This window comes from Gallinula chloropus (assembly GCF_964237585.1).
Source record: "Gallinula chloropus genome assembly, chromosome: 1".
NCBI classification, from domain to species: domain Eukaryota; kingdom Metazoa; phylum Chordata; class Aves; order Gruiformes; family Rallidae; genus Gallinula; species Gallinula chloropus.
Window position 1 is genome coordinate 52,206,135 of NC_140085.1, and position 23,805 is coordinate 52,229,939.

Genomic DNA, 23,805 nt, shown 5'->3' on the forward strand with positions numbered 1-23,805 from the left:
CCGCATGATAACAAGGTTGCAGAATAGTTTCACTTTATGTCTTACAAAAGCTGCTGGACTAATAGAACACACAGGAACAAGACGGGCTGCAGTAGTACAAGACCAGGAAATATATTTGAACTTGAAGAAAAAGTGTAACTATTTGGCACAAAAATGTAACCATACAGAATCACAGAATCACAAGGTTGGAAGAGACCTTTGAAGATCATCAAGTCCAACCATTCCCATCCTATGCTAAGCCATATCCCTAAGTACCTCATCAACCCTTTTTTTGAACACAAAACACCTCACTCACTCAGGCCTTGTCCCTCTTTAATGTGAACCTTGAGAGAAATAATGAATGACTGTTGAGATGTGGGCACATTTCAACTTGGAAAGTCACCAAAATAGGACTGAAAAACTATCAGGCAAAGCAAACCTAAATTCTGCCACTAATAACCTGAGGGCATTTCAACACCCTTAACCAAGAGGCAAGGAATCCTGATTCCTTATGTGATTCACAGGGAAATGAGCAGCAAGAATGCAGCAATGAGAAGTATCAATTCAACATAAAGAGCTCTTTCTGTGACTGCATTAATATCTGCTTGGCAGATTATGCTGTCTTCTGAAACCTCTAGCAGAAAAGCAAAACCTATACAGGTGAGTAGGGCTTTGCTCTGCCCAGTGATTGATGCAAGGTTGTGTTCATGGTAGATACAACCTAATTAGGTATGTGAAGGAGGTTGGGACCTTGAGGCAGGCAGGGACTGTAAGTGTGTGTGCGCTAAATGCAATAGGTGCATGTATTCTTCCCTTTCTTCTCTCCCCTCAGTGCTCCAAACTATTTCTGCCTTCATCCCAGGAGCTGAGGAAGAAACAAGTGAAGTTCTGGGATATTTCTCTACCTCTTGAGGAAGGACAGAGTTTAAACAGCAGGGAAATGAAAGAGGTTGTGGAGTTTTATGGGGTTTACCTCTCCATTTGTGATGCCCTGGTCTCTATGTGGTACATAAGAAGGTGGCCACTGTTTTGAACTTTAGCCCCCCTCTATCACTGCCTGCTCTCCTGGATCCTCATATATGCCACTCCAAAAGTCCACTCTACCCACTATTTGAATGCGATGTCATACTTAAGCATTGCATCCTTTGCACTGAGAACATCATTGATCAACTCCCTTTTCAGCAGCCACAGAGATACAGAACTTTCCATCCCTTTAGAGACTGAAAGATGTCCATGGAGAAGCCCTACAGCCTGAGATGTACAGCAGCACAAATTTTACCATCCTTCCAAGTACATTTTTATGATGGAGCAAAAGCTTTTCTGCATGAGCCGATCTGCTTCCCCAGGGTCCTTCTTTGCTTAAGTCATTTTCTTTCCTTGCAGAGGTGATAAACTCAATGTGGTGACACATGTGCCTGTGAAAGCAGCCTGATACTACAGGGAAATCACAGAATCGCAGAATGACAAGGTTGGAAAAGACCTTTAAGATCATCAAGTCCAACCGTTCCTGTCCTATGCTAAACCATACCCCTGAGTACCTCATCTGCCTGTCTTTTAAACACATCCAGGGAAGGCGACTCAACCCCCTCCCTGGGCAGCCTGTTCCACGACAACTCTTTCAGTGAAGAACTTTTTCCTAACATCTAATCTGAACCTGTCCTGGCACAGCTTTGTGTGATTTCCCCTTGTCCTATCTCCTGTCACCTGGCTGAAGAGACCATTGCCCACCTCTCTACAACCTCCTTTCAGGTAATTGTAGGGGGTGATAAGGTCTCCCCTCAGCCTCCTCTTCTCTAGGCTAAACATCCCCAGCTCCCTCAGCCGCTCTTCATATGATTTTCCCTCCAACCCCTTCACCAGCCTGGTTGCTGGACACACTCATGGACCTCAACATCCTTCTTGTAGTGAGGAGCCCAGAATTGGACACAGCACTCAAGGTGCAGCCTCACCAATGCTGAGTACAGGAGCACAATCATCGCAATCACAATGATCATGTCTTCCAAGCAAAGCCTCTACAACAGCAGTGGGTAAGACAGTTGAAAATTGTGGTGATTCAAAAGTAAGCAAAAGAGTCTGTTACAAGCCCAGGTAGATGTCTCCTCTAATTTTCGGTGGGATTTAGCACCCATGTTTAAAAGCAAGTTGCTCAGAACTTACCAATTTTGTTTTTCCCTTCTTCATATTTCACTCTTTGTAAGATATGGTGTACAATTCTACTTCGTGTCGCATTATTGAAGAAAGTATCTTTGTTGTGTATGATGAAGCTACATAAAAATACAAACAAAGGGCATCTCAGGAATATACAGTAGTACGTTTAAAGCAAATATTGAGTTCAATTGCTATCTTTAGCACACTAAGCATCTACAGTATGTGACCAAACGCAAGGCAGATTAAAGGACACTAGATTAAGTGAGATGATTCACCGAATGAGATGATGTCACTAACAGTATTCATTCCCTAGCAAGGAATTACATGGGGAAGTCTGGAGAAAGATCAAATATACTTAAGCATTCATTATGATAAGCATCACTTTTCAATAATTCACTGAAAACTACAAAATACTTGCACAAAAATTTGCAGAAGCATAAGATTTGTGAGTGCAGCTGTAGAAATTCACATTTAATTTCTATTTCAGGCTTCCTAATTATGCTTTAACATTAGGAGTCAGATAGAAACATCTACTTGGTAAACCACTCTTACTGAAAATCAACTAACCAGTGTGTTAGTAATGGAAAATACTATATACTCCTATATTTGGTCCTGGAAGTTAAAGTAGAGTAGAAAATTAGCTTTCAGAAGCTACTTATGGAGTTATGTATGAATGCAGGTTTGATAGTTCAGACAGAATTGTGATGATTCCAGTGAATTTAAAAAAAAAAAAAAACAGAAAAAAACACTAGAAAAAAATGATATTGCTTAGATTGGCTGTCATAATATATTTTATATAGATTTCTTAATCCCAATACACATACTAAAGGAAAACAAGATATATTAGCATAGCATCATAATCACTGGAAAGACGCAAACAATATGTGTTTAGAAATACTGTTGCAACTTGTCAGTTAAATACTGTTAAATAATTCTTATGTTGTTTGAGGTGCAAGAACAGACTGTGAAAGTACTTCAGACACTTGAATAAGCAGATAAATAGATGGAGTTTATGATTAAGTAATCCTGTGATTATATCAAGGAAACCAAATACCTTTTAAAATGTAGTCCTTAGTAACTGACTGATTAGAAAGGTTCCTATTTTTTTAAAATACTTTGGATAGGAGGTAAGATTGTTTTCTTCCTCTGTGTTGGTAAAGAGCTAGGGAATTGAATAAATGGATTAAAAAAAGGGTAAGGCCATAAAGATGTCATAGACAGATCAGCCTGTAGGACTGCACAGTAGACAACTCTGACTTTAACAGAGATCATCTTAATAGGGAGCTTGGTGTGGATTTATGTCATCTTCTCTTGTGCACTACATGGGATCTACTGCTCAGTTTTCCCCTCTGGTAATTTTACCCAAAGGAAAACCTGCTTTTTCAGAACGAATCTTCATCCATTGGAAATTATATGTGGCTTTGCAGCTTCACAGTCATCTGGAAAAACAGGCAAGGAGTCCAACTTCTGGACTTCGGGCATTCCGTATGCTCCATTATCAAAATTCTCTGCTGAATTTTCCATACAAGCCAGGCACAAAAAAAAATTCCCAAAGTAAAGCTATGAAAGACAAGTTGTTCCAGGAGCACCATAATTAATGCAACCTGGGTTTGTAGTTTACTATTCCTCGTCTCCTTTCCCACTCCACTCCAGAAAGTAACAGGTCATTTCTGTGTCCACAATCTACTCAGTACTGTACTTCTAGATTCCTCCTACACGCCTTTCTTTCCTGATGTCCTACATGTGCCCTCAATACCTATTGAAATTAATTTGTTTTACACATATTTGGTGATCACCATGTGTGTGTTAATTTACCAATGGGCTGCTACCAAGCAGCGTATACAATTGATGTGCCCTGGTCACTGCCTTTTCTGTGCAGGCATAAATTTGGCCACTATTCCATTTCAAGCTGCTGATGCTCACCAAGTAAATAAGACTGTGCTTATCTTTGAGACAGCTACACCTGTACCAACTTTAGTTAAAAATAATCAGTACGTAAAATAATATTAGAATAATTTTGAAAAAAGGAAATAATGTTATCACATTCAGTTGTGATGCTTAAGGAAATTAGATTATAAAACCAACCTAAACGCTCAAGCAGAAAGAACAGCACCATTTTTAGCTGGAGTTATGAGTAGCAGCAGAAACAAAGATACGAGTAAACCAGAAAAGAAACCCAGTTACAATTTTCCCTACTTTGTTTCTTTTTTTCTTAATGTTTGAGTCTCCAAGATCTCACCTCCCAGGCAGCACTGAATGTTAAAGAAGTGTGAAGACAACTTATGAAATCAAAACAGCACAATAATTTCCATTCTGACTCAGCTACGAGTTCTTGTAAGATTCAGTTAGGAATTGAATCACTTACCTGGGAAACCAGCAACATTGATCTGGGTAAGCCCAATAATGTTAATCTATTCTCCTTGTCAGATAAGGTTATTTTCCCCATCTGTTATCACGACTATGTCATACTGCAACTACAGACAGTTATTTAAACAACTTTTCTGGATAAGCAGGTTAAAAGTTTTCCTGTATTTAGTCACTTCTATTTGCATGAGTCATGAATGAAAAAAGGCAAAAAGCCAAACACTATGCACTCTTAAAAAGAAATAAGAACTACTTGTTTAAACAAACACTCTAGTCATTTACATTCATTTGTAAACTTAGCAATTGGGTTGTTACAGCTTTTGATCTCATGTGGCCAGGAAGGAACAACCAGATGCGTCTGTGAAGCAGATGTCGACACATTGGTATAATAACAACTGCCATGAAGAACTCTGCCTATTCCAGAAGTAGATGAAGCATCCCTAAAACATGTTTGAGCATTATGAGCTGCAGAGGTCCCACCCTGCCCATCCTTGTACCAGTAAAAGGCATCTGAGGGCAGGAGGGGGAGAGAAGAGAACTCACTGTGACTAGAGTAGGCCAAGAACATGTCCTTCAGCGTTTTCCAACATTACTCATGGAGACTTGGATGCAGAAGAGATGCTGAGTTCACCAAAGGTGAAGGAAGAGTGCCAAATTGAGCCCTCTGTATGTCCTGGACATCCTCATGATATCATTGATTTAAGATGGAATTGCACATAGTAAAGGTTAACTATAATCCTCACTTATATTTGAATACAATTTTTTTTCTGTTGTTTAACTGAAATACTCACATAATTTATGTGAAATTGTCTGTAGAGTAGCTCCAGAAAGAGCAGTATCACCAATAACGAAGGGGGCAGGGAGCTCTGGCACAGGAAAAAAGTAGGGAGACATGAGTGGGAGGCACTGAAAGGTTGAGAATATCTCAAGTAGTCGTAACTATGTGTTACAGCAGCTTAGTTAGAGGTTGACATGAATTAGGACAATGCCAGGGAGGTTTCAATTTATCTCAAAAATGACAGGAGTTGCTCTGTCAGGTGAGAATATGGAGTTCAGAGTAGAACATATCCCTTTCTACCGCCACTCTTATATCCCACACATTAGCTTCCTCCCAAATTTCTGTGCCCCAGGTTGTCTTCCTCCTGAATGTGGGTGGTAAATCCATATTCACAGAATAACCATCAAGGCGGTTTCATAGTCTACAGCATCCAATGAGAAATTCTAATGAGGAAGTCTTTCACAGCCTGTGAGAATCATATCCTTCATATTTGAGTTCACAGGGGCCAGAGCTGAAGACATTTACAGACCTGGTGTAGATAAACATTCATCAGACATACTGAGGTATAAACTGCATAAGGCAGAGGTTTTCTAGAGAGCTGTTTAACCCTTGGTGCTTTCAGATGGAACAGTTCCCTGAGCTGCTCTGTTTCTGCTGCCCTTGTTAGAATTTCAATGTTCATAAGGGTTTGAATATTCATAAGAGCAATACAGCTCATTTTCAGCCTCAGTAAGGGCTTAGGCTTTATTCAGGACACAGTTCATTGAAGGTTTGATCACTTTGTCACCTCATTTGTAAGATATAAAATAAGTAAGGATTAATAGACTATTACTTTTATTACCCATGAAGTTAATGTATAGGTAGATAATAAAGCCAGTGATTTGTTCCACAACAGTTATAACCATTAGCCTGGTCCTGTAAGTCTTGTTTGTATGAACTGTCCTCACTCAAAAAGAAAATAACAATGAAGATAATGAGAGCACTTCTGGCAAGAAAGTTTTCAGAGTTGATCCTTAATTAAAGTCCTTTTAAAAAATGTCATGGTGGAAATATTACTCTTAGATTCATGCTGTAAGTGACATGAAGAGCCAGTGAAGGTTAATTGCTTTGAAACTATATTTGTAGCTTGCTTAATTAGACTCTGAACTGGAGATTTCAAACTATCTTCCCATGGATAACAAAGCACAGCAAAGCCAACTGTCATCTAAGGCAGGCCCTCAAATGAATATGAATTCAACCAAGAACAAACTGCCAAGGAATTGCTGTTCATGCATTCTCTTTGGTAATTTCTCAAGTTGTACAAACCCGTCAAGGGTAAATTTAGCTTTTGAATCTTTGGCTAACACCCATTAAAAAAAAAAAAAAAAAAAAAAAAAAGAAAAAAAGCTTACTTTTCAATTTCTTTTGGAGAAGCCAAAGGCAGGGAAAGGCTATTTTCTGCTTTACTGGTAAGATATACAAGCTGAAAGTTGAATACCTGTGGTCTGGTTCCAAAGCTACAAAGTAAGGATGTGCACACGCACGTATCAGCGTGCGTATCTTTGCTCTGCAGGATCCCCAGACACTGAAACATTTGATGTCTGACACTCATCACACCAAAAGGTATGTTCCAAGCAAATGCCTACTGCTGCAAACAGTACAAACTAAAAGCACAGATGGTGTCCAAAGTAGTTATCACTGTATTTTAAGTGTATTCTTTAGTACAGGAAAAATACCCAACCCTCTGCACTCTTAGGTAAACCACTGGTGGTATCTAGCTGCTATTGGCTGAGGCAGTAGCAGGTTTTCACCTCATTTAACATCAGAAAAAGAAAATCACCTGCTCTAGTAGCAGCAATGAGGTAAGCCTGCAGTATTCCAGTGAGAATATTAGCACACATCCCTGTAGTTCATTTGTTTGAAAATGGGTATATTATTATCACTTTCTGTTTATTTTCATTTTGTCTGACTTTTAAAGGCTGCAGCTGACTGTTTTTATTATCTAAAGGAAGTGTTTATTAATGGGTACCAGGGATTTTACATGTCATGTGCCTAAACCAGGATCACTTTGTGATGAAGAAGGTACTGGTGGCTTTGTCTGTTTCAGCATTGGCACATCACAGCCTCAAAACTGCTAATGTAAAATACAGTGGTCAAAGTGCTGAATTATCTCCTCTGCTGCCTCCTGCCCTTCTCCTCAAATCACCCTGCCACTCAAATAATTTCTTAATTTAAATTGGTTCATTTAGGAATATTCATCTGAGGTAGAATGAGCCTTATGTATTTTTAAGGTATGCCCTGTTCCCTTCTGTTTGCCAGGCAATTAAAACTTCCAGAATCAGAGAGAATTATAAAACACATTACAGGCCATTTCCAAGATTTGTTTAAGAGCAGGAATCTTACAGAACCTTGATTGCCTGCTTATAAAATTCCATTTGCAAATGTATAGTTATACTGTAGATGTATTTAAACAGAAGAATGTCCAGCCTGGGTCAAAACAAGTAAATGTACCTGCAGCCCTGTGCCTCATTTCCAGAAGTAGCATCTCCCTGCCCCATCCATGACCTCGGACTGAAGTAGCTCGAGGAGACATGAGTATAGATCACCTTGGTATGGATGGGATTTATTAGGGTAAATCTGAGGCATCAGAGGAAGCTTAAAATGTAACTCCACCCTGAGAGACACATATCTTGGAAATCTGACAAAGGTATAAGACGAGATCCACATGTAGCACAGGGGGTCATCGTACAAATGAGAGTACCTCCATTAACCTTTGGTTTACAGGGCCATTTTTTTTTAATTATTCCAAATACTGTCCTAGTTGTCCTAATTGTGTAAATTTTTAATTTAATTTTTACTGAAGTAATAAATTTTTATTTTTAAGTGGTTTATTCAATTACATAGTAGATTAATATTTAATAGTAGATTAATATTTAATATTTTCGCCTTTGGAAGAAAAAAAAGGGGGGGAAACAGCTCCTGATACAAAGCTTGAAATCTCTAATCATCAATTAAAAGCATTTTCCTAGCTAGTTACAGCTATCTAAGAAATTGCAGATAATTACTACTGTTACTATTCCCAGCTGACTAGCAGTTTACTACATGAAATAACTAAGATGTAGTAGAAAAATAGCTAATTATCATCATGTCTGATGGAAAACATTTTTCACAGATTGTGAACTGTGCATTCTTGTAACTGATAATTTTCAGAAGAACTGCTTTGGCATAAATAAACCCCTTCCAAATCTGTGGCTGCAGAAGAGAGATACTACTCAGAAGTCTAGAAAATTATCATTCTGCATTCCACACGATTCCAGTAAAATGCTTGCCTCAGCCAGGCAGATCTTCCTTCCTCCAAAAAAGAGACTTCCTATTGCTTAGGAAATGAAAGGAATTTCTCTTGTACTGACAATTTTGTGGCCTTTTCCACTTGGATGGGAAAGAAAAATGCAAGAAAGATAAAGACTGTTATTACGATCAACTAAAATTGCACATGTTCATTGTACAACAGTTTTTAAAAAAATATTAATTCCTACTGAAAAAAGAAGGTCTAATCAGGCCTTGCTTATTTTGGTCTTAGCTATTTTCCTCCCCAGACTTCACATTATAAGTATTGTCAGTCATCTGGTCTTTCCATGCTTTTAAAAGTGGCTATCACAAACGAAGGCTGTACTCAGACCATGTTCCAGACATCACCTGTATCAGACTGGAGACCTAGATATGAAAACTATGGCTAGATCAAAAAGATAAACACTTATTCTTTGCTGAGGTGAAAAACATCTGAAGAAAGGAAGAAATATGGAACTGAAGATCCAGATTGTAATATTCCAATATTTAGATAAACATAAAATATGGACAAGCTGATGTGAATATTTATGGAATAATGTTTTAGGAACTTAAAAGCACATAAAACCAGGAAAAGCTCAGTGTCAGCTCCTGCACTTGGGTCATAACAACCATGTGCAACACCACAGGCTTGGGGAAGAGTGGCTGGGAAGCTGCCCAGTGGAAAAGGACCTTGGGATGTTGGTGGACAGGCAGCAGTAAGCTGGCAGTGTGCCCAGATGGATAAGAAGGACAACGACATCCTGGCTTGCATCAGAAATAGTGTGGCCAGCAGGACTAGGGAAGTGTTTGTCCCTCTGTTGTTGGCACTGGTAAAGCTGCACCTAGACTACTGCGTTCAGTTTTGGGCCCCTCATGTCAAGACAGACACCGAGGTGCCAGAGCACATCTAGAGAAGAGCAATGAAGCTGGTGAAGGGTCTCAAGAGCAAGTCAGAATAGGAGCAGCTGAGGGGCTGAGGTTGTTTATCCTGGTGAAATGGAGGCTGAGGGGGACACCTTAACGCTCCCTACAACTACCAGAAATGAGGTTGCAGCCAGGTGGGTATCCATTTCTTTTCCCAGATAAGAAATGATAGGATGAGAGGAAATGTCTTCAAGTTGCACCAGGGGAGAGTTATACCAGTTATTAGTAAAAAATTTCTTCGCTGAAAGGGTTGACAACCACTTGAACAGGCTGCCTAGGGAAATGATTGAGTTACCATCATACAGATATGGCACTTAAGGACATGGTTTTGTGGGACTTGGAAGTGTTAGGTTAATGGTTGGACTCTCTCTTAAAGGTCTTTTCCAATCTAAATGATTCTATCATTCTATGATTTATTTCCCATCCTCTGAGGATTTCAAGAACTCAACATGTTACAAACATTTTTCTTCCTGAAAAAATGTCCCTGTGTTGGATGAAAGTTTCAAGCAACACTGAAGTCAGTCAGCTGAGCATCAGTGTGGCACTGGGACCCGTCCTGTCCTGTGCATGTTCTGTCTGTTTTGGCACAAGTGTATGATGGAAAGGGATGCAGAGTTGAATCTAAAAGCCCAAGAGTAGAGAAGAGACTGAGACTGCTATTCTGGTCTACGGGATTATGTACTTGTTGAAGGCAACCTGAACTCCACAAATAACTTTGACAATTATGTAGATGCCACTGTAATTGGATTGTAATGACAATATGATATGGTAAGAGCACTCCAGCAAGACCTCAACTACACTAAATATGAAAATGCACCTACTTTTCTTATCACTGACAAACTGCAAGCTGAAGTATCATAACAGTATTGTAGAGAGCAAATCTTCATTTCTGCAGCTCAAGAATGTCAGTAACTATTTATCATCATATTTGTTAAACAGTATTGTGGGTCTCTGGGTTAGATAAAAGTCCTGGCAGGTCTTTTAAAAAACCCCAATTTTATATTCAATTAGTAATTTTTTTTACTGTTAAAAAAGCAAGTAAAAGCTTGGGTAACACAACAGTGACAACTGAGAACTGAAGTTTTAATCTAACATGGAGGCAGGCAGGATTTTATCAACTTCAGAGCGTTTCTGTTACTGTTCTGAGTAGGTGACAATGATCAGTGCTGCCCTTGTGAATGATACGACACCTAACAGTGGGTAAAGGTGAAAGAGAAAAAACTTTCTTAGTGCTCAAACCCTCATCTGGCAAAACTTACTCAGACAAATGAAAGTGCCAGTCACAGTAATTGCTGCATCAGTTAGTATGTGTTAGGAAAAACATACATAAAACATCAATTTCTATTCATACTTTCCCCACTTTTGGCATTAGGTGGGCATCTTTACTACTGCCACCTTATATACAGGCCTTTCAACAGAATGTTCATGTGTTTATGTATATCTTGGAAGAAGAGCAACTTGCACAGCATAAGCAGCAATTCGTACAAAGTAACCCCAACATAACACTTCTTAACTGCTGACACTAACAAAATCATTCTTTTTAGCCCTACACTTCCAGTTACTTGATACCCACTCTCCACAGCAAAGATTAAGAGCACATACTAGAGGTATTCCTGAAATACTCTGCTTACCAACATACCCTGAAATTCTTGGAACAATTAAAAACCAGCACGCAACTCACTAGACAAATACTGAACTCTAGTGAAGCAGAGTAAGATGGGCACAGCCAACAGGATGAAGCATGATGGGAACACAAGAATCCTGTCAGAGCCAACACCTTTTGGGAGAAAGAGGGCAGCTCAGCCAGCACTTTATCAGTCCCAACACAAAAGGAAAGGAAGACTACACAGAAAGGAAAACAGAAAATGTCAGGCCTCCTGAGGAACAGAGCTTCAAAGTCTGCAATGATGTAAAAGCATCAAACAGCAGCAGGAAAGTTAATGAAAATAACAACATATTTAATACCCCCCCTACCAGTTTATAAACTCAAACATGAGCAACGCAGAAGAATGAAAAAAATATTCTGGTTCATGTATTAATTCTCTCTCCTGACACAAAAAACCCTTTCTTATGTGCTGTAATTTTACGGGAAGTTAATAGTTAAAAACATCAACCCAATTTCTTCATTTTTCATTATCTATTTTTTAAATTATTTTATTGGTCTATTGTTGAACTAATTTGCACCTACTCTTCCTCTTGTAGGGCACAATAACTGACCCATCTTTTTGCTCAAATATCGGAAGACTCCATAGTCTGAACCTGATGTCTGTTCAGGGCACTGACACTTAGTGTGGAGAACCCTGGCTGGTAGCAGACTTCTACTAACATTTCTCTGGAGATTTGACACCAGTTTTCTTTTTCCTGCTGTATTTGGAAAGACACTACTTGAGGAAGAGGAAGTCTATTTTATTCATTTCTATTTTGGCTAATAAACCTAACCCTTGAAAAATTATTCATTCACAGTGAGGTTTTTTCTTTTTTTACTTCAACTGGACTTCCCCCTGAAGAAAATCACATATTTCAGATTTTTAAATGTTGAGGTGCCTGTAATTTGTTCTATGACTTCTGTTAGTACCCTGGTCAGTGTTGCCTATTCTTTGTGATTTCATTCTCAGGTAGTCAGTGACCGTTTCGGGTATCACAAATCACTTGTAAGACAGTCTCTTTCTTCAAAGTTAGACAGTCCCAAAAGTCTTTTTCTGTTTTCCATTTTGCAAATGAATAAAGATTTCTAGTAAATTATGTCTCTGGTGACATTGTGCCCTTACTATGCTCAGACAAGTGTCACTGACAGGTCTTAATGCGGGTATTTTGCAAGCAGTTTTGTTTTCATAAAAGACAGAGAAATACAAACAAAATTACATTCTCCATTTCCTTTAGAGTTATGCTTGTTCTGTAGTCACAACTAGGGTTGAAATGTAGTTATCAGTTTATTTCAACCATCAGTGTTAGAAGGACTAGTTTTGTTTATGCTAAAGACACAAAAATACTGAAAAAGAAGATTTAATCACATCTTTAAGAGGCAAAGAACAACTGTAGTTCTGACCTGAGAGAGATTTAGCCATTTGACTACTCTAGTGGTGTACCTGAAATTCCAGTGAATCAAAAGGAATTTTCCCATTGATTTCTTTCAGCTTTGTGCTGGACCTTTTAGAAATGTAGACCAGCTTTATGCTCCCTCAGGACTTTGTTTCTCCCTTTATGTGAAAGAGAACTAATTTGAATGCACTAGTCTTGAAGACTTGAACTAAGAAATTAATTTTTTCCAAGGTGAGTCCAGAAGGAAAAGTTTTCGTCTTGTAATTAAGATATAATAAAATACTCACTGATGGATCCTTTGTTGGCTGAATGGAGCTGTATAGCAGTCATTCTCCTCCAGATCTGGCAGTGTCTCCTTGTCCAGTTTCATTGGCTTTCTAGGTAACCATCCTCGAAACCTGCTTATTTGTTTCTCGATCCTGCGGTACAGGAAAAGTGTGAGCACTTGAGATAGTGTGTTTTCATTACAATACCAAACACAAATAACACATGCTGGTAAACTAGGACACCTAATATTTACAACTGGAAAAGTTGTCTTTGATTTTTTTTTTTTTTGAGGTAGACCAAAATATACGTGCTGAACTTCATTAATAACTAGCTTTCAGTGCAGTAGCATCTTATTTTGTCTCAACAGAAAAGCAATGCTAGTGGTACATGCTGCTATGAAGCTATTAAGCCCAGTAAGCTCTGAACATTATTAGCTCTTAGCTCTAAACATTTATTTCTCAGTTTTTTCAATTAGTTTAAATTTCAGGTTCAATTGACACATTAGGATTTGAACATATCAACACTAGAACAACAGAGACAGTGACAGAGAGCTTTGGCGGCTAAATCCCAGCAAGATGCATCCCTTTACTGCTTGTTTTACAGGTTCTTACCTCGCAATTGAAGCTATAAAAATAGGTTACTTTGTTTATTTGGTTCAGTTGTAGTGTTTTGCAATACTACAACCTCCATGAAACCAGAATACACAGTGTTTAGATTAATACATGACTGTTATTATTGCATTTAGAAGGTGAAAGCAAACTAAGATCAAGCTGGAGAAAGGGCAGATTTAATTGCAAGTGCACTCTTGCAAGGATGCACACTGAAATGAAGGGACAGCAAATAATCGGAGCTGATTGGAGAAGACAATGTAAAACAAATTCAAATCCAAACTAAAATGTTACAATGAAAAACACGTTAGAAAGATCAGATATGGCTGGGATAAAGATCCCTACTCTCTCAGAAGTTCCTAACACTTTTGAGTCTCAATCAGTGACCCCTGCCTGCAAAGATCATAGACTACAAATTATGGACTATATATATACTTTATAGTCACTGGATGAATCTTTCTAGCACTGGAGCTAAAGGGCATGAATTGACATCCTTTGAAGTTTAAGTCCAGCTCTGGATGAAGTTCAAGGACTGGAAATATAGTTGTTTCTTTTCTTTATACAAAAGTCAGCACAGTAACTCAGCAAATGCTGTGACCACTGCACAGTCAGTTTGGGGGAGGGCAATCCATACCCAAGCAGGTGAGTGACATTAAATTATTACACACTTTCATTTAAAATAAATAAAACATTCCCTGTAATATTCCACCTTCTTCCCTCAAGTATTTTTACCTTGGATGAGAAAGCTAATGCTAATTTTAAAACACAGACATATTTCAAAACTGTAACCAAATGAGCTCTACTTGTTTTGGTACCATTTATGTATTCCCTTTCTGGGAATAGTGGGTGGAGAGTAAATTTACCATCAGGACCCTTTGGAAGAACTGAAATGCGTATGTGAACATAACAGACTTAGACTAAATTAATCAAACTCCTCACGGGCAGTGCTTGTGCTGGCCCAGCAGTTCAGAGCACAGGAGGAGGTGGTTTGCAGATGCCTGTGCCCAAGTGCAGGGGAGATGTCAGATTCCTGGACTGTGAAGGGCTGACCAACTGCATTTAGCTGCAGCATTCAGTCTGGCAGCCTTCAGCTAGTCTGTGCAGACCCTGATAAGAATGACAAGGGAAAATTCACTTCTCTACAGGGGAATTCCTTTTCTCTCAGCCTCCAGTTTTCCCTCTGTAAAGGCCACAAGCTCTGCATTACTGCACATTCAGCAGGCTGCCTTTGAAAAAGGGAAGAGGAATCAGGCAGAAGGGGTTTCTAAATATCCCATCCCCTGCTTATTTACTAACAAAAATCTCCAAGCAATGAACACCCTTGCTAATCTGCAGTCTTTCCCCATTCATCCTGCAAGTCAATGTGCACATTTGAGATATGAATGCTGCAGGTTTATCACGCCATGCATGCACACACACAGTCGGCACAGAGTGCTTTCCCCACTTAAGAACAATGCATTATTCATGTTGGCTTCTCACTGAGTGTACCCAGAATTTGGCCATTCTAAGGGCTCAGATTACTTGGCACCCTCAGCGAGCCTGCTGGCAAGCAGGCCTGCAAAGCTTGCAAAAGCCTTTTCTGCAAGGCCCAGAGTGTACAGTACAGCAAAGCCATCCCTAGGGGAAAAAAAGAAAGCCAACCCTTAGTTATCTCCTTGGAAAAGAAAAATTATCAAACTCTTAAATTATCTCCAGGCCACTCCAACAGTACTGTCAGCCAGCAGTGCAGGCTTTGTACGCTACAGGAGCACCTCTTAAAAAAATATCCCGGAAGAGTGGTGTTTGCGCTAATAAACACAGACACACAGTGTTAAAAATCGACTGTGTTTTATCACCTCTTCAGGGCTAACCCACACCTTACTTTCCCTTATGGAGAATCTTATATACACAGCTGAATAGAGGAACAGTATTTGGAAAGCAGAACAACCTACACAAGAACAGTAGAGTACACGGAGTGATGAAGCACTGTAGAGTTAGCCACAATGAAAGAGGAGAGTGGAAGAGCTAATAATAAAATCCTTCTGAAATTCCTTCTTTAAGAACACTTGTTAGCCTCATAAGGCAAAACATTCACACAATGGCAATCCTGCACTTGCTCTTCAAGTCCAGTTTTGACTCAGTGTCCTCTTCCTGAAGATACATATTGTGCTTAACCCACACAAATGTTTCTTAAATAATTTCAAAGAAACTTGAAAGTATTCCCACTATGAAGTGGGGTAGGGATAGAGTTGTTTTGTCAAAGGAAACATGAAGTTAGGAAAATTAAAAAAAAAAAGTTTTGAATCATGATTGATTTTTATCCATGGGTCAGCTCTACATAGAGCTAGATATTGTCCTAGTTTAGTTTTTAACCACAATGCAGATGCTATGCTGTTGTCTAAAATGTATAGGGGGAGTTTTGTTATTTGAAACTTTGAGATCGGTAGAATTTTTCAGAGAGAAAACTCAAAACAGGTTGACAAGTTACAATTGACCTGCTCTGGGCTTTGCCTTGCAACAAAAGTTCTCTTTAAAATAAATTTTACACAAACATCAATAAAACATTTGGCTTAGCTTAAATAATGGACCAAAGCTTGAGTTACTTGTTATCTTCATTGCACTAGGAGTAGAGGAAATAGATACTTTTATTGAAGCTGTATATCTGCGTTTCATATAAATGAAAATAAAGCTGAATAGAATATGTTTGCTTTTTTCCCTCTGGGACTATCCAGTTATAGCTTTTCTGCCTCAAGTAGCTATTTATAGACCTGGACATAAAAATTGAATTTAGCCGAGTGTTCTCATCACTCAGGAACTAAAATACCAGAAAAAGATCATACCTCTTTCCATATTGACTTTAAATTGCATCCTGACTCATAATAAAATGAATGTAAAGCAAAATTTCATACACCACACATAAATGTTAGAATGTTCACCTACTCCTTCCTATCTATTACTTTAGTCAAAGTGGTCATGTCTTAATTAAAATCAAGAGAAATTCCAAAGTTAGCAGCTGCTATAGTATTTACTGTAAGGTGAGGATGGAAAGTGGGGGAGCATTAACAAGCTTTAGAAGAACTGTGTGTGTCCATTAGCCTGTACCTACCAGGTAAAATGCCTTAACTCCTCAAAAAGCCCATTTGGTGCTTACTAATCTAAAGAAGCAAATACTATAATGTGAGATCAATGCCGGTACTGTCAAGTCACCAGTACACTGTGATGGAATTTAATATACCAAATGCTTTTCAAAGTGCTCATAGAGCAGAGTGATAATGCGAGATTTATTTTCCTATGCATGTTCATCTACCGACATTATCTGCAAAGTGATACAGCTTTTTGCTCCAAAATACAGATTTAAAAAATTTAATTACTCTCTCTCAGAGGTTCATGGGCATAGTTCCACTGACCTCAGAGTGAGAGAGTAAATCAAATGCTAGACCCTTTTGTAAACTTCATCAAAAGCACTGCGGCATTAAATGCCAATATATGATCTGGTCTTTTCCAAACCTGTATATTTTTAAGGCTTTTTAAAGATGTTTTCATTTAATGCTAACTGCAGCATTTGAAGTTTTACATTGCATTGTCAGACATAAACCAGGCATGAAACATAACCTTAAAGGTGTTTAATAATTGAGAAAAAGCGCTTCAAAGATTCTTGAAAAATACTCATCTTGCAAGCTCAGTGACGTTACACTACAGATGAACTTGGTTCATTGCCTTCCTATCTCCCAGCAAAGTACTAAGCAACCCCACAGGGAAAACAATAAATAAATAATGCCATTGCTATTACAAGTAAGCAAGGTGCATGAAAAAAAAGAAAAAGGAAAAAGCAGTTGTAAATGTGGTATTTTAACCCCAAGAAACTCCCTAATGGGCTACATGGAAAAAAAAGAGGTACAGTGTTTGCAGTAACACACTTCTTTAAAAGACTCCTTTGATTGAAAAATATTTCCTTCTTCCTAAAAAAAAGTAACACTGACAAAACAAAATGCCTCTTTCATGTTGCAGATGTGAAAAATGCAACTTCTATATTGTTTTTCAGATGTCCTAGTGTGTAATCACTCCCTCCACCCTTTCTACAAACACAGCAAACACATTTTTCCTTCCAGAATGACCGTAACTATGAGTTTTGTTATTGGGTCCAAATGAACATAAACTGGACTGGCATAAGGATTGTACTCACCTATTCATGAACTTGTATCGGCGGTGCAGGTAATAGATTTTTCTCCTGGAAGAACAGCAAAAATGAAGCCAGTCGAGAAGAAAACCCATCGTCAGTTACAGTATGAACTAGCAAGGAAGGAAAGGAGATTGAAGACAGAAGCCTGTAAGAGGTGGAGGAAGAGACTAAAAGAGAGATTAACAGAACTGTCACAGGAAGCCACACAGACTGTGGTGGCATTTGAATTGCAAGAAGGTCATAACTTTCCCATTGTCTTCTCCTTTTCTGCTATTTGTCATGTGCAAAAGGCAGGGACCCAAAGATGTTTCTATTTCAGAGAAGCTCATAAAATGCTGCAGGAATTCTATAGGGCTGGTGAAAATATGGATACATTATCTCACATCCACTAGTGAATTATTAAAGCTGCATTTGGTGAAACACAAGGGGGAATCACTTAGACAAGCCAGAAAAGTGGTATCTGATGCTGCAATATGCTGTAACACATGCAGTACTAACTGGGACCAGTGTTTGCTGTTGTGGTAACATCCCTTGAAACAGAATATTGGCTGTGCAAGCAAATGAGCATCCCCTCCCTCCAAGTATGCTGCCCTTCATACAAGCACAGTTGATTTCTGTGGTCAGTGCAGCGTGGGGGTGTGCATGAGGAGCAAGTGAGTAGACAAGGGTGCACGACCATGCTCTCAGCCTGTGTCCCCATCAGCCCTGCAGGACAGAGTGTCCCTCCCATCTAGATCCAGAATGGGGAGTCTACCTCCTGTCCCACTCTGCTGCAGGAAGCTCTTGTTCTCCTCATATGTGCCTATAACACCATAGCTGTCAGGATTTGACCCATCGCCTTCAGCAGAGAGATCACATCTTCATGAGAGGTAAGAAAATCTGAGGGTTTTCAGGTGTTGGTTTGGGACTGATGGTCCTTACTAGAACATTTGGGTGCCTGCCTGAACTCTGGATTTCCTCCTCCAGAGGCTGGCTTTGTCATCCACAGCAGGTCATTGCTTAATCAAGGTGGTTTCTGTGTATTCTGTATTCCTGGTTATTTTCAGAGCTTAGAATTGAAACAATGCACAATATTTTGATATTATTTGTGTTATCAGTGCCCATATTGTGCTGGTGAAGTGAAATTTTCAAAACAATTTCCTGTTGGCCAGCCTCCTTTGGCCAACTCATTCCAAAAATGCTGTTATTTATCTTGCTCTTTTTAGCAGGAACAGAGAAGGGTCACAGCTAAGTGTTTCTGAAGATGTCATCCACCTCTTGATTTTGATTCAAATATTCAGAGGTATATACTGTTTTGGCATTCCTGCTTTGAAGCAGCAAGGACTTTATTCACTGATGCTTAGGTCTTGGACAATCTCAACCTAAAATATCGGGAGCTGTAAGCAATCAGCAGCCCTTAAAATAAGAGGGGAGGCAAGGGCACCTGGAAACAGGCAGCCTAGAGTAGTGGATATTTTTTAAAATGCTGGTCCTTGTTTCCAAACAGTAAACAGTACTGTTGCTCTTAAAATAAAATTTAAGAGGCTGTCCAGCAGACATTAGTAAATCACCATGATTTCCTCTTAACAACAGTGAAATAATTCTCTCTCTGTGGATGTGAAAAGAACAAAGCCATGGTCCTGAAGCACGTCAGGAAAGCTTTAATTTTTTTTTTTAATACTTTCTATATAATCTGTATGGCATCTACTTAGCTGTCTACTGAGAGATTTCAAAAAAGGGACTTCAGATCAGAAAAGATTACACTGCTCACAACGATTAAAATCTGAGTTCCTGGTATATTGTGAGACTTTATCCTCCTACTGGGGCAGATTCACTTCAAGAAATACCAGACAAGTCAAAGGAGGAACACTTCTGGCCCAACCCATTGTTTCTATGGCTAGAGCACTTTTAAAGAATACGATTATCTTGTGATGATTTATTCTAGCTTTTATATTTTCCTTTTAGCACTAAAAGCACAAGAAAGAAGAGTTGCAGACTTGCTGTGGAAATGAAAACCAAATTACAGAATAAGCCTGCAATTTTGTCCTTAATTCATATCCATTTTTCCCAGCAAGTTCTGTAGTGCTATAGCTTGTCTCATACCAAAGGCATTTTTCATCCTTAAGTAAGAGGAAAACAGAAGAAATCCTACGAAGGACACCAACTCACTATTAGCATATTCTGGGTCTGATCCTTTTCTTGTTCAGGAGTAATTCCATTAAAATCAATGGAGTTATGCATCTATAAACCCTGCTAATTGAAAGAAGAATCAAGACCTCTCAGTTCACGGGTTTTGGTCAGTTCCAGAGGAAGTCTTTATACTATTTTAACAGTTCTGGTAACCAGCAGAGTAACATCAGTATTCTACATAAAAACCTTCATAGCCCAACATGCAAGTAATATTAAATATATGATAATCTGAATGGCAGTGTGGAATGAATTTGGTTATCAGTAGCATTTAACAGAAGTTATTTTCTCCAAAGAAAAAACCCCGCATTTATAGACTAAATTGTTCTCCTATTAGATGGGATACTTATTTATAATCTGTATTTCCATAATTACACGCTACACAAGCAATTTACAGGTGCTGAACATACCAGATACGTCCAACAGACATGCACCTTCTGTGCTGCCTTACGTACCTGGATCTTCGTGACCTCCCATTGATTTCAATGAAATGTCCATTTAAAAAACAGCAGCGCACAAGTATGCAGGGGGCTCCAGCATTGAAGGGGTTAAAGGGCCTAAGGATAGAATACCCCATGAAAACAGCTGCACTGCTACAGCTCACCTTAATTTCAAACCAGTATTGTACTGAAATGGCAGGCATTAACAAGAAACAGCAATGAACATGGTATCTACAGTACTCCATTTGTATTTTCTAAAGATGGGTGGTACCTTATAGAAGACCTTTTCCATGTGCATTTTGGTGTTTATCGTTACATTAGCTTTACAGTACCATGTGATTCTGGAGGTTGAGACAAAATACAACTACACCTACCTGAAAGGCATTCTTACATTCATTAGTTCAGCGTATTTCCCCAGGACCTCCCAAGGGGCGTGCAGCTTCACAAAGATGATGTCACTGTTTGTTAGAGACGACTGCAAAAGAAAAACAAAACAGCCACGGGGGCTTACTTTTTCAAGTGAAAAAGAAAGAGTGCACAGTCAGAGGTTGGTACCTATTTTTCTGGTCTTCTGTCACTTCCCTCCCACTTCCTGATTCTTCTTCAAGCACGTGTAGCTCTAACAGTATTTTGCCAACTCGTTTTCTTCTGGTTTCCTGCAAGCCTTACTCCAGCTCCCTTCTGGCCTGCATGTCCTTTTCCTTCATGTGGGAAAAGGACATGGAGGGGAGGCTGACAGGTAGTTTGGTGTTGCCCACATGTGGCATGGGAATAAGGTTGGTAGGTAAATCTGGGTCTGGAAGCTTGGTCGTGAACTTTGGCTAAAAGCAAAATGGAAAGTCAGGATCTGTTAATGCCAATTGACCTGGTTTTCTGCACTCATGGACAAGTGCAGATGTGTGGAGGCACATCCAGCACTCAAGTTTGTATGACAGTGTGGGCTTGTTACTGCCCCACATGGACACATAATGATGTCCTAGTTACACAACTATGGTCTCCAGCTTTCTTTTCTCACCTTCCCTCTTGGCCACATGACTCTGCAATGTTAGAACTAAAGGCAGTAGGTAAAAGGAAATCTGATGCTGCCCATAGCATAATATTGTACAGATTGTTACCCACGAAGGTTGAGGGGCATGACTTTGCCAGCAAGAACCCCGGTGCTATCAACTTCTTTTCTATGGGTTGTATGTAGTGTGAGGAATGTTTTGTGCTTGCTATGCACAACAGAATGGCTGTTACCTAATAGAAGGGTGACTGATGAAGAATAGAGAATATACAGTACAGAGGAGAAGGGGAGAAATTTAGCTCTGTTTGCACCCAAGAGGAGAAATATTGCTTTGCAATGAAGCTATAGCAGGGTTGGCTGAAGCCAACCTGGGAACAGACAGACACATGTCAATATTGGAAGAGGAATTGTTCAAATTCTAATTAAAATCAATGGAATCCTCATAAAACTGCATACAACACAGCCTTACAAGACTGAATGGATCACTTTAACGAGGACTACTACTACAGGCTGAATTCAAGGAACACCCAGGAAATACAGAAAGGTATATAGCATGTGAGAAAAGGACAGTGTGAGGAATATGAAAAGCAGACAAGAACACAACTAGTTGGCTTTGAAAATGATTTTGTATTTCTTTTTAGACAGTGCCCTACAGGTAATGTTTCTCACATTAATTCTTGTTTAACACAATTTTCTGGAAGTTCTTAAATCTAGTATTGTTTATCTGGAAGCTAAAGATATAGTCACTACCCATCAGTGACTGTAGGAGTATCAGACTGACATTTATACTTTTGATGTATATTTGATTCTTCCTTCCACTATCCTGACAGATGCTGAAATTACTGAAACTGCTATAGCATGTCCATGTCCTTAGAGTAGCTAGAATGTTATTACTAGCTTGTAAAGTGATAAGAATGAACGCTCTAACAGATAAGAGATATATATATGATTTTCTTTAACACAGAAAAGCCAATCCAATAACCCAAAAATCCTCAACAAACCAAGCCAAACACAACAACAACAACAACACTCAACTAAAGTACTACAGTCACTACTAACATTTTTATAAAACAAACAAAATATTGTAATCCTCAAAAAAGGACAGAGAAATACCTAACATTCTGTTGGGCTGCATGAAATTACGGATTTAGTGCATATAATGGAACAAGTGACTTTCTGATATTAAAAACAACAGAAAAAACCACAAACATGCTGTTCTTTTTGCTGATGACTTTCTGAAAAATATTTCAACATGAAATGATACAAGAGCAGCAAAATGCCCCCAAGAGTCTTGCTTCAGAAGCAATGAATTCAGTTGTACTCTTTCCATTGACTTTTATGGATTCTAAATCAAGCTTCTAATGATGTTTTTCTTTAAGGTACATTTCACAAATTAACTTCTGTTTTCCCATCAGACGTTAGCAAGTAGACACCACAAGGCCAAGACTAAGTTCTGCTACTCAAAATTTCCTGCAAACTGCTCTCTCAAAGATGAGGTTAAATCAGCAGCGAACTGGCAGTTTTGTCATAAACAACTCAGATTAAGAAAAACCAAAACTCACCAAAACTCAAAAGAGCCAGCTAATAAGCTCAAATAGAGAAGGAAACTACAGTCCTGACACAGTAATAAAACTTGAGGAATGGAGGAAATTTATTAAAAATTATCTGTAAATTTAGTGGTGGTTGTTAAACAGAAAAACACAAAAAAACTTCCATGCAGTTGTCACAATACAGATGTTTAAAGAATAAATTTTATTCAATATCTTGTAAAGTTATTTTATCAGTTTTATCAACAGATCTAAACAAAATTACATTTAGGAGGTTCAGTTATTTTCAGAAAGAGATAATAATACTAAATTATTAATGCAGAAATCCATTTCTCTTGGGTTTGATTACGTTAAGCGTTTGTAAAGGAAAGTGCTAAGAAAGCCTGAAAAAAACAAGATTAGAAGGAAGAAAAAATCCAGATGGAGGAGTAATTGGATGAAATGTCACATTTGCTTAATCTAAGGAAAACATAGGTAAACGAAAATACCTAAAATAAACAAACAAATAATCAAGAGCACCATCCTAGTTATAAAAATACTTTAGCGAATGGAATCTCCTAAACTCTGTTAGATTAGTATTTTAACACAGTATTCTTCAGCTTCTAAATGCTTCATTGAGAGAAGAGCATTCTTCTGTTGTAATTGACTTCAGAGGCTTGACTCATTAAATGGTTTGGAGAAGTAAACTCAATTTCACATTATGGGAACATGCAAACAAAAATCAATGTAATACTGCTCCCCATGGAAATTTAAATAAAATTACTATTGACATAAGCAATCTGCTAGAAAGTGATGTCTAGATGATGAAGAAAGAAAAACAGGGGAATCAAGGGGACAGACAATGAGATAAAACACTTTGCAAACACAAAAATGGAATAAGCGTTTGGAATTGACCTGTGGCACCTGTGCCTATAGAGTTACCACATTACAATAATTGCCCGGTCACCAACGTTCACATAAATTGCTTTTTTCAAACTGAGTTTTTGAGGAGGAATACCCATAACATAACAGATTTTCTTCTAGTCAGCAATAATATTCTTGCTGGTCTTCAGAGCAGTGCAAACCCAGTGTGAC

The 23,805-nt window shown here is 38.6% G+C and overlaps 1 protein-coding gene across 1 annotated transcript in view; it reads right to left on the minus strand.

The window, feature by feature from the left end:
• Positions 1–23,805, minus strand: part of ANO4 (anoctamin 4) — a gene marked incomplete at both ends in the record, with an annotated part of 126,314 nt that overhangs the window by 48,959 nt on the left and 53,550 nt on the right. Inside the window, 4 exons of the mRNA XM_084265453.1 lie at positions 2,137–2,243; positions 12,826–12,957; positions 17,576–17,620; positions 20,553–20,653. Of these exons, the coding sequence (XP_084121579.1) occupies positions 2,137–2,243; positions 12,826–12,957; positions 17,576–17,620; positions 20,553–20,653 (385 nt within the window). The remainder of the gene's footprint in view (positions 1–2,136; positions 2,244–12,825; positions 12,958–17,575; positions 17,621–20,552; positions 20,654–23,805) is intronic.